The 12,408-nt window shown below is 42.1% G+C and overlaps 1 protein-coding gene across 7 annotated transcripts in view; it reads right to left on the minus strand.

Annotated features, from left to right (window-relative positions):
* The window catches only part of frem1a (Fras1 related extracellular matrix 1a), a 184,607-nt gene that overhangs the window by 113,585 nt on the left and 58,614 nt on the right, over positions 1-12,408 (minus strand). For all 7 annotated transcript variants that reach the window (XR_012099265.1, XR_012099266.1, XM_073048443.1 and 4 more), the window contains 2 exons: positions 8,140-8,441; positions 5,872-6,050 (listed from right to left, as the gene is read on the minus strand). Coding sequence is in view for 5 of the 7 variants with exons in the window: in XM_073048443.1 (XP_072904544.1) it covers positions 5,872-6,050; positions 8,140-8,441 (481 nt within the window). In the remaining 2 variants the exon portion in view is untranslated. The remainder of the gene's footprint in view (positions 1-5,871; positions 6,051-8,139; positions 8,442-12,408) is intronic.

The raw sequence follows: 12,408 nt of genomic DNA on the forward strand, positions 1-12,408 counted from the left end.
TAACTGCACACAGACAATGTCCGGACTAAATCATGACACCTGGTGCTGTAAGGCGACATTTCTATTAGCTACACCATTGTGCTGCCCCAACATTATTGATACAAAGCAACACATACAAAATGCTGGAGGAACTCAGCAGGCCAGGCAGTATCTCTGTAAAATAGTACCATCAATGTTTCAGGCTGAAACCCTTCAGCAGAAACGTCAACTCTACTTTTTTTCCATAGATGTTTCCTGGCCTGCTGAGCTCCTCCAACATTCTGTGTGTGTTGCTCGGATTTCAAGCATCTTCAGGTTATCTTGTTTGTGGATTGTTGATACAAAATTTTGCATTTTTTTGAAAATATTTAGAATATAACTCATCTTAAATTATTTAAAAAATCTATACCTAATCTATCAACATTAACTTATACAGTTGCACAAGAAAGCAGGATATTAACTATTATTTCCAGATTTCTGTAGTCGTTTCAAATAAAAGTTCGGACTATCTGTTATAGTGCCTAAGCATATTTTCATTTTTAACTTGGTTTGTCACAAAGTTTGGTGTTATTATGGTTGGAGGATGTGGATGATGTATCTAGTATGTCTCATAAGGTTCTGGATTTCTTAATCAGATAGAAGTAGAGTCGGGTGTTATAGTCACGTCGGTGCTTCTGTGCTTCAACATTCACTGCCATGGAAATACGGAAAAGCTATGTTGGTGAAAAATGTGGTTTTCAGGAAGACAGGTTAACTTAAGAGCAGCTGTATTCATTTTTAAGTGAGCTGTATTTCCACATTAGAAGTATTAACACTTCCAACAACGTCCTGAATATATAACCATCCAAGCAGTGTAACAAACACTATTACCCTAAAATGCTTATTGTAAAATACATGCACTTCCTGCACCATTAACTTCAAAGGAAACATATTGCAGTGATAAGAGTTCCTCTTGTCCTTACCTACCACCCCATGAGGCTCCACTTTCAACACTCTGCAACTTCTGCCACCTCCAAAGGGATCCTGCCACCAACCTTACGATACATACCCAACAATGCCAGTTTCTGGAATTTCGATGCTCTAACTCTCTGCAGTATAAATAGCTGCTGGGGACACTTCAATGATTCGGGACCATCTCGCTAATCAGCTGCCATGTTTTTGCGCCAGGATTTCAGTATTTAAAGAGCACATGAACAGAGGTTTAGTGCTCAATCGTAAGCTCAACTTGGGTTATCGTCTAGCATCTTGTTTAGTGCTCAGTTCTCATTTCAGTATCCTCCCCTCAGATAGTCCAGCACTTGGGTCCTAACCGCCCTCGCCAAGGCCTATCGTCACACAAACATATTGTTACCTATACCCATCTCTCTATTTTTCACACTGTGATTCCCTTGTCCACTCGTTCCTTCTCACTAATCTCCTCCTCGGCATGTATCCCCGCAGGTGACCAAAGTGCTACACCTGGCCATTCACCTCCTCCCTCACCTCCGTTCAGCATCTCAAACAGTCCTTCCAGGTGAAGCAACATTTCACCTGCAAATCTGCTGGGGTTGTCTACTCTGTCCGATGCTCCCGATACGGCCTCCTCGACATTCGTGAGGTCCATCATAAATTGGGGGAACTGCGTATTTGAGCACCTCTGCAAAACTTCTTGGTGGCTAAGCATTTTAATTCTGATTACCATTCCTGTACTGACATGTTAGTCTATGGCCTCTTGCACTACGATGCGGCTACTCTTGGGGAGGAGGAGCAACACCTTATATTTCGTCTGGGTAGCTTCCAACCTGATGACGTGAATAATGATTTCTCCTTCCAGTAAATAAATATTCTCTCCCCACTCCTCTTCTTTTATTCACTACTCCGGCCTCTTACCTCTTCTCATCTGCCTATCACCTTCCCTTGGTGCCCCTCCTCCTCCTCTTTCTCCTATGGTCCACTCTCCTCTCCTATCAGACTCCATCTCCAGCCCCTTACCTTTCCTCCCCATCTGTCTTCACCTATCACCTTCTAGCTAATCCTCCTTCACCTCCCCCCACCATTTTATTCTGGCGTCTTTCCGCTTCCCTCTCAGTTCTGAATAAGGGCCTCAGCCCAAAACATTGTCTTTATTCATTTCCATAAATGCTGAGTTCCTCCAACATTTTGTGTGTGCTGCTGTGAGTAGATAATCTGGGGGGCATTTCATCACTATCCTTTGGGACTTTCTATACTCATTATTACAGCTCAGAGAGTTGTTAGTCACACAGCACAATCCTTAAAGAGCCAAATGCTTTATGGCAACAATTACAGTCCACAAAGTATCATAATTATATGGTCCATTTTTTGAGAAATACAAATTTAAAGAAACTCTGTTCCCTGATTTATTGATTCTTTATCCTCTTGACTTTGTTTACTTCATGTAACTTTCCTGCCCAAACTTCTGAATAGTTGATGACCTTCTATTTTCCTTCAGGAGGCAGTGCAAACTTCCAGAACAAATGGTTAAATTTTTTTGTGTGCATTATAACTAAGCACAGTCCAAACGAGAAGTTCAGCTGTCTTGGTTTAAGATATTAGGCTTGATAATTTTTGATTTTGTTCAATGGCTTTTCATGCCAGAATTCTTATCCTCAATTTTTGCTGAAATGGAAGTGGTGGGCAAATAAATGCAGCTGTAATAATGTGACTCAGCGATGGCAAAGAAATGAGCATATATTTCCAGGTCAGAATGGAGAATGTCTTGGCTGAGGGGGTGGCACTCTCATCACAGGCTCCAAAAGTAAGCATTTCATTGCACCTGGCTTGACTTTGACTTTGAAAAATGCATGGTTGGAAGTCCTCTCAGACTGTGTAGCCTGACTGTCCTTCCCAAATCAACAAGATGCCATGCCAGCTGGCATGCTGTATATCAGACCAATGTCAGAGGGCCAAAAGAGTATTAGTGAATGATTTGAAGCTGAGACATCAATGAATGTATTGAAACTGAGCTGATCTATGGAAAGAAAAGCCTTTTTTCTGTTGCTGAAAATATCTGGGTTAGAAATGCTGTCATTGTGTCCATCTACCTCAAATTCTGATTACAAAAATAGAAGACAAGCAGAAAGGCAAATCTCAGATGGATCTGACTGGAGGCTGTGTTCAATCTCTCTGCCTACAAACAAGAGCTGAAACATAAGGATCCAGTACAGAAGGTCATAGTGCTGGTCTGTAAAAATAGAACTTCTATATGACCGCTTCAAGTCATAAACCAGTCCATAGTCAAAAACTTAGCAGCCGATCTTGATGAGTATGCCACCACTGTCATGGCCTTTATCAGTAAGTGTGTAGAGGACTTTGTACCAAAGAGGCCAATCTAATAACCATGGATGAACCAGGAGATCCACTCAAGTCCAGGACTGCGATGATCAAATTGGGGAAAAATTGATGTATACAAGAAACCAAAATATGACCTTTGTAAAGGTATCAGAGATACAGAGGGGAGTACCGGTCCAGAATCAAGACTACCTGTCAGTTGTGACAGTGCTTACATGCTATAACGACCTAAAGTTGGGCAGCATCGCCAACAGCAGTTCATCCTTTCCTGATGAGCTTAATCCATTCCATGCAAGTTCTGAACAGGAGGGAAAATGGAATGTCACCATCTGCCCTAACAGCTTTCAATGCACCTGTAACACAGTGACTGACAGTGTCATAGAGTCTTATAGCATGGAAGAGGGAAAGGGGGGAGTAACTCTGATTTATCTAGCTTCCAGTAATTACTCCCTCTTCCTTTCTCTCTTTATCCATTCCCCATTTCTGGTTTCTCTCTCACCCCCTTGTCTTCTCCTCACCTGCATCTGGTTCCCCTCCTCTTTCACTTTCTTCCATGGTTCACTGTCCTCTTCTATTAGATTCCTGCTTCTTCAGCCCTTTATCTCTTCTATTTATCACCTCCTTCCTTCTTACTTTACACCCCTCCTCATCCATATACCCACCTTCCCCCTCATTTGGTCTCACCTATCACCTGTCAGCTTGAACTCCTCCCCCCACCCCATTCTTATTATTGCTTCTGCTCCCTTCCTTTCCAATCCTGATGAAGGGTCTCGGCCTGAAACATTGAGAGTTTTGCCCCTGCTCCAAGAAACGCTGCCTGACTTGCTGAGCTCACTATTGGAATTAGGTTCGTTGTCATTAATGTACAATAGAAATTTGATGTTTTGTGGCAGCAGTCCAGTGTAGGCATAACAAATACTATAAGTTACAATAATAATAAAAATAAATAAGTAATTACTGAATATGGAGCCTCAAGAGGCAGAAATTCTTGCAGCCTCATGCATTTAACCACCCTCTCTCCCCCCCCCCCCCCACCATTACAGCACTAATCCAACTCCATGGTAATGTAACCCTAATCCTTTGACCTCTGGTCTGATGCAGAGCAGATATTTTTCTGATTGCCCAGAATGGCCACTCATGACTTTCTTGACCCTAAACATCTGGATTTTTTTTTTAATTCTCATATTGTTTGAGAAGTGACCGTAACTGGGTCACTTACCAGCAAAGATAGAGAGGTCCGTTGAAGTCTGATGGTACTATTTTTAACAGCATTTATTGATAAAAATACACAAAAATAATATCAATGCAAACATACAAATATACGTCGTCAATACTAAATCTAAAAGCGCGGGTATAATAATAATCAATAAGAAATAGCTCTATCGTTGTCTAGGGGATAATGTATTGTCCGATGGAAATATAAAAGTCACTCAAGTTCATTCAGGCTGCAGCTTTTGGTTGGCGAGAGAGACAATTTTTTTAGAACTTGCCCGTTTTCCTTTTTATGATGTCGATCCTTTGAAATGTCGTCGGTGGTGATCTCTTCTTTAGCTAAGCCGTCTTCCGTGGTAAGGCCTCAATCCTGGGCAACGGGAAAGGACACACGTGGGCCCTCCACCGGCTGTCGCTATTAAACGCTGTCACGGGATTTCTAGCGTTTCTCCTTGTGCGTCTAAAGGGGTTGTTCCCCAGACCTTCTTTTATCCTTACTCACGGGGTCTCAGATGTCAATCAGGTTGGAATGATGTCATCCCCCAACCAGCCCACGTTGCTCATTCCTTGAGGGCTTCGATGAATAGCACAGCGCTCAATACACAATTCCGTCTCCAAGAGACAATGGCAGTTTCCCGTGGCTTTGTATCGCTGAGGGGCCAGGACATTCCAAACCCCTTGTGGATTCTGCGTGTCTTTCTCTCATTTCCTCGGTCTCCTGACCTGAATTAATAGCGATCTTGCGATTCTCAAAAAGGAGGGGGGTACTTTGTACCCTTCGGCCCCTCAGAGTTGGGGCACAGGCGTAACACTTGGAAATGTCACTAAAGCATGGAGAAGTTACAGGCCCACACCAGGTTTTCACTTTTCAGCCCATATATATGAGCAAGCGCTTGGGACACAAGTAGTATGGATTTGCTGATTGCTGCAGGACTGCAAGCATCTGTTGACATGTGAAAACACTCTTCATGGTCACATTTCTGACCAAAGAACAGTTTGGTTTCTGAACAGTTATAGGGAACTGTTCAGGGGATCTGAAAACTGTTCAGTTACAGGGAACTCCCCTATTATTACATGGGGAGGATGTTATTGGCTGATACAGTAAGTAGGTATAAGAATTGTTTAATGGAAAGAAATGAAATCTCCAAAATTTGTCATATTTCTTTATGCATCACCAGATAATGTACATCTTTAAACAGAAAGAATTGACACTACATTCTTCATGAAGGTAGAGTTCCTGCAAGTTTCTTTTCACTGCAAGGAAATGAACCATAAAGCTGATGGAGTCAATGATTAACTGTTACCCACATCATAACCACAACTATAACCATTATTCATCATCTTGAGACATAAAAGGTTTGCATATTATAAACAGCAAACCAAAAACAGTACCTTGTGCACATTTTTGCTTCTGCTGTCGATCAATTCCAATCTTATAGCGATGTAGTCAATATCAGGAGACGGGGGGCTGAGGTGATGATAGCGAAGACCCATTGTGAGAAATTCATCACAGCTCACTTTAAAAGTGTGCACTTCCTTCAAATCTCCATGGGTTTCCTCCAGATTCCACTCTGATTGAAAATACAGCATTCTGATTAATACGGTAATTAAAATCCATACCTTCCATGTTTGGTAATTCTGAAGGAAAATGCTTAAACATGCAAGGAGAATAAGAACAATTCCTCCAGCTTGCTATGTTTAAATGATAATATTGTCTTATGGTTAGTTGTGTAATGACTGAGATTAATGATAAAACTGGAATGTGCAAAGGAATATCCGAAAAGAAATTAAAAATGTACAATAGATAAATCTGAAAAGATACTCTGGTACTGGTGTGGAGATGACAATGAAGAATGATTTCCCCATGTTTGAGGAGGAAAGTGGATTGCATCAAAAATGTTGGGGTGATGGCAAGGACAAAAATTGGTTTGCACGCTCAGGGATCAACTGGGTATGAGGTGTTGGGGAATTGTGGATTTGAGGGGTGAGTGCAAATTAGGAGGGGCTTTTAGTGATAGGTTTGATGCAAGGATTTAGGCAAGTAATTTCTTTACCTGCAGCATCCCAGCACAGCATTGTGTTGTTTAGACTATATGGTCCTTGGAATGCTCAGTGGCAATATTTACTACAATTGGTCCATGCAATGGAATGGCTTGGAAGGAGCATTGCTTTGGGAATTACATCATCCCATACTCCCCAAGGCAGAAATTGCTTTGCAGGTCCTAAAGCAATGAATACACTCCAGCAATGCCTGATTAATCTTTCAGGGGGACATGGAGTACTCTGGAAATTGATTTTAGAGTGCTTCCTTGTGGCAAGTAAAAAAAACCTCAATTATCAATTGCACCAGGCCGAAGAAAAAGTAATACGCAATTTCAAAGCAAACATATTTTTATAGGTAAGCTGAAGCAGGATAGTTCAATCTGTCATGTATTAAGCATGGTCTCTCATTCCTTGGTTATACTCTATGTAATTCAATTTTCTGCACTCCCAATAATTTTCATGTTAAGTAACCATGAGTCACTGTGGCTCACCAAGGGAGGCGGATGCTATTGTGCCATAGAATTATACACCAAAGGCTAGGAGGCCACAAAATAATAGAGAAAACTTCATGCCCTGATGAAATAAAGGCAATTTACTTGGCGTCTGTCATAATTTTGATAGCAAATATTGCCTTAAAATGGGATACCACAAACAAAGTGCTCAATGATCAAACTACTCTTCAAATCAGGAACAATTTTAATGATCATTGACAAAATTGAGCTCCTGCAGAATCCAGAGAGTTGGTATCAAGCACAAAGTATCATTTTGAACTATTGCATGACATAAAATGGAAATTCAGCATTTTAATTTATTGGACTGTTTCCAAAAGGGAATTCCATTCACTGATGAGTATGTGATGAACAGTGCAAGAAGGGTGATGGAATAATGCTCCTGTTGAGCATGACTTGGGCCTAATGACAAGATGCTATGAATTCTTTTAGTCCTACTCCAAAATAATTTAGCATTATTGAGTAATATTATTTGTTTAAAATTACAATTCTTTGCAGACAAATTTTCTTTGTGTTGCTAGTACTAGATATACCAATCTATTCATCACTCTATGTATATCAAGGGAAAAATGTGTCTAGGAAGAGATTAAAGGCCCTTGAAGGCAAAAGACAAATCTATCTGGGAGTCATTGGCAATGGGCAAAGTTCTAATCTCTTGTCTTACAAATTTTATTGAATTTCTTTGATGAGTGATGATGAAAGCTGATGAAGAAAGGTGGTAGATGTAATATATATGGATTTCAGTAAGGTTATTGATCAAGCTGTGGAAGTATGTGGACAGGTAAATGAATTAGTTTAAGCGATATGGGGCAAGTGCTAAGAAATAGGATTAGGGTGAATATGCATTTTGTTCTGCATGGACAAATATGTGCAGAAGGGCTTTTCTCCATGCTGTCCAGCTTTGTGACTGTGAGTGTAGTCACTACTATACATTCCAAACCATTGGAGTTAAAATATAGAGGACAATACAATAGGAAATTAATGCAAGTAACTCCAAAGAGTTAATAGAACTATTTCCCCAACCCTGTAAAGAAAGATATTGCTTTTTCATTCTGGCTTCATTTCAGTTTAAAGTCCATTCATAACCTGGATAATAAAGGAAGCTTACTCAGCTTCTGGTTTACAAAGCCAGGGTGGTCCCCACGAGCCTGTCCCACAGAGATCTTCCCCATGACTAGATGTCCATGTGCAGGAAGTAATGTCTCCTGAGTGGCTACCCGCACTATACAGTCCAGATTCATCGACTTATCAAAGTCAAACAAAACCACGTTTCTGTCAATTGGATTGGATAGACTATAAAACTCGGGGACTTCCAATGATGTTGCACCGAGATGGATGATGTTACAGTCTGAGTCAAGTAACCGAACTTGGAGGGTGAACGTTTCTGTGTAGGTTTCATTCTCGGTAAATCTGCATGAAAACAAAACAAACACAGGTAATACTTAACTCTAGAGCAATTAAAGACTTCTCTTAAGGACAATAACAGGCCACTTTGCCTGTGACAGCTGATCTCAAGTCAACTCAAATCCAGTATATCATCATGTGCACAAGTACCGTGAAGTACAGGTACAATGAAAAACAGCTTCACAGCCATAGCCACTCAGAGGCCACTTTACTAGCTACACCTGTATACCTGGTCATTAATGCAAATATCTAATCAGCTTATCACGTGGCAGCAACACGATACATATAAGCATGCAGATATGGTGAAGAGGTTCAGTTGTGTAGACCAAACATCACAATGGGAATGAAATGTGATCTAAGTGATTTTGACCGTGGAATGATTGCTGTTGCCAGACAGGGTTTGAGCATCTCAGAAACTGCTGATCTCCTGGGATTTTCACCCTGATCTCTAGAGTTAGAGAATGGAACAAAAAAAAATTAAAAAATGTCCAGTAAGTGGTAGTTCTGTAAGTGAAAGCACCTTGTTAATGAGCAGTCAGCGGAGAATGCCCTGACTGTTTCAAGTTGACAGGAAGGCAACAGTAAATCAAGTAACCATGCGTTACAATAGCAGTATGCAGAAGAGTATGCAGAATGCTTTGAACATTGAAGTGAATGGGCTGCAGCAATAGAAGCCCATGAACATGCTCTCAGTGGCCATTTTATTACATACTGAACTAATGGCCACTCAGTGTAGTTTCCATCAACACACAGGACAAGTCATACATAAACTATACATGCCTACCCACCTTTGATCAGTTTTTCAAGTGTCATGCAAGAGAAGACTAAACACTGGACCTCTTGTATGCAAATATTAAAGATGTATACAGCTCCACAACTCTCCCCCCTCTTGGAAGATCAGATCACAATCTTGCTTATAGAAGTCCAAAGTACAGCAACAGCTAGAAACCACCAAGACAGTAAAGAAATGGCCTCCAGAGGCCATCAAGGCCTTGAAGAGGGCTGCTTTGAAGTTACTGACTGGAATGTACTTTGTGAACCATATGGGGAGGACATTAACCTGATTTACTGATTGATTCACTGGTTATATCAACTTGTGTGGACACAGTAATACCACTGAGAGTTTTCTGATCAACAACCATGAGTCACCAGTGATCTGAAGGCTCTTCTCAGCCACAATAAGAGAGCCTTTAGGTCAGGAGATGGGAGGATTGAAACATGTGCAGAAGGAACTAAAGGAGAAAATCAAGGTGACTACAGGAGAGAGCTGGAGAGCAAGCTTGGGCAGAGTAGTAGATGGGAGGTGTGGAGAGGTATGAAGCCAGTGATATTCTTCAATTGGCCTAGTTGTAGAGCCTTGAAGTGCTGTTGTTAATGGGCTGATGAGTTGAACACATTCTTCAATAGGTTTGATGATTTCCCTCCTGTTCACATTCGCCTCAGCACACCAGACCAGGTCCTGAGGCACCCAATGCTTCTTCAGCACCAACTCCTCCCCTCTTCCCTCCTCCCCCCTCTTGTTCAAGATGTATATGAACAATACAGGTTACCATTGTCTACAACCCTTCCTTGACCTGCACCTACTAACCACACCTCCACATACTGACTGCTATTGTCCTGATCTTCACCTCCCCCAGCTCCCACCAACTCAGAAGTCATCATGCACTCACCTTCACTACTGAGCAGGTGAGAAGGCCTCTGGGGAAACTCAGACATGGCAAAGCATTGGGACTGGATGATGTGAACCCAAGGTCCTGAAGGAGTGTGCTGAGCAGCTGTGTGGAGTTCTCCAGCGCATTTTCAATCTGAGTCTCAGTCTAGAAAGGGTCCTGATTCTGTGGAAATCATCATGTGCCCCAATACCCAAGAAGGGCCCACCGAAAGTTTTATATGACTACCTTCCAGTGCCCCTAACCCCACACATCATGACCCTAGAGAGGCTGGTTCTGGCTCATTTCTGACCCCTGGAGCAAATTGGAGTCGACGATGCTGTCGTCTACCTGTTGAACAGACCCTACTCCCATTTGGATAAGCAGCACTGTACAGATGTTGTGTCCAAGAAGGGCCAGAGTCACCTCTACTTCCTGAGGAGTCTGAGGTCCTTTGGAGTATACAGGCCTTTACTTCATATGTTCTATCAGTCTGTTGTTGCCAGTACAATCTTCTATGTGGTGGTGTGCTGGGGCAATGGCATCAACACGGGTGATGCCAACAAGCTCAATAAACTAATAGAAAGGCTGGCTCTGTTATTGGAGTCAAACTGGACACTCTGCAGGTTGTGGTAGTTCAAAGGGAAATCATGGCAATTCCAGGCAATGTTTCTCACCCGGCTGAACAGAGGAGCACTTTCAGTAATAGACCAAGACAACTGCGCTGCTCCAAAGTGTGCTTAATGAGATCATTCTTACCCTCGGCCATCAGGCTTCATAATGAGTCAACCTAGAGACAGGGAAGTGTTCTTGTAACATTTGATTGTAAATCTTGTACATTTTTTAGGTCACTTATTTTTATTTTTTCTTACCTTTCTTCTAATATTTGTATATCTGTGCACTTGTATTGCTACTGTGACACTGTAATTTCCTTTGGGATCAATAAATTGTCTCACTATCATAAATTATTTTAGACAGTGGGATAAAACTTGAAAACCAAACATTAGTGCACAGGAACGGATAATCAGGAACAAGTCCATGGTAGTGCAAGAGGTAGCCCATTGTATTCCTTTGCCAAGGTAGGGTTAGGGCTATTGTTGTGTGATATCAGTTCAGTGGGTTTGGTGACTAGGGCCAGCAGGAACGCACTATCAGTAACTCGGTTAACTGTTTATTTACAAGACAAAATGGACACTTAATTTTTAGTGAGCCCTTCAAGCTAAACTCTGTTACAGATACTTATCTAAATTGAGCACTCGAAGTGACAGGATGAACAGATGCCAAACATACACATAATGGCAAAAACTTACCTGAAGTGTGCACCCAGGCCCTGTTTACTGAAGCACACTCCCACTGTTTACTCTTTCTGCAATACCTGTGTCTACCTTGTCCGTGACAACCCAAGACTGAAAAGAGCAAACACGAGGAAATCTGCAGATGCTAGAAATTCAAACAACACACACAAAATGCTGGTGGAACTCAGCAGGCCAGGCAGCGTCTATAAGGAGAAGCACTGTCGATGTTTCGGGCCGAGACCCTCCGAAAAGACACTGGATGGCTCCTGCTCATTAGGTTTAGCTGGTACCGTCATGTCACCAGCTAAATGGAAACCAGTGGAAGAGGCCATCATGTTCTTTACATGGGCTGTTTCCCCCTCCCACAGGGGAGTGGATTTTGATGTGCGGGTAACTTAAGACACTTACTACAAGATTTCACCCCTTGAAAGATACAACACAGACATTTGGCCAACAGGCTAAAACAACACCCACATGGACACCACACACGAAAGATAACACAATAATATCCAAAATTTTCCAGTTACTACCCAGTGTATTAATGTATTACAGTAGTACAACAGCCTCCCAATGCCCTAAAAGTAAATCATCTTCCCCCTGGGGTGTAGTAGTTATTGAACAGGCCCTCTCCTTTTCAGATCTTATTTGCTTATTGCCGGATATGATCAGTCATGTGAGTGATGTTCTCAGGCTAGTCAGGGATGTGGGTACTTCGGAAAGATTAATGTGTTTGATAACACAAAAAGTACTTTGCGTAAGGAACTTTGAGCTGAATGCGAGGATGCCAGCAGAGTGCAGAAGGAGCCTTTATCGGGGGGTGGGGGGGGGGAGGGCTTGTAGAATGACCCATCTGTCTTACTGCCCCTTGCAATTCTCCCTCTGCGTGACACAGAGGGTGGGAGTGGGAACCACATCTACCTGCTCCCTCGGGACCCTAGCTACGAGCTATGCCAGAAATATATTCTAACAGGACACGCAGGGCCCTGCAACTCCTGGCCACTTATCTAATTTGTGCACCCAACTACTTCG

The sequence above is a fragment of the Hemitrygon akajei genome, chromosome 6 (assembly GCF_048418815.1).
Source record: "Hemitrygon akajei chromosome 6, sHemAka1.3, whole genome shotgun sequence".
NCBI classification, from domain to species: domain Eukaryota; kingdom Metazoa; phylum Chordata; class Chondrichthyes; order Myliobatiformes; family Dasyatidae; genus Hemitrygon; species Hemitrygon akajei.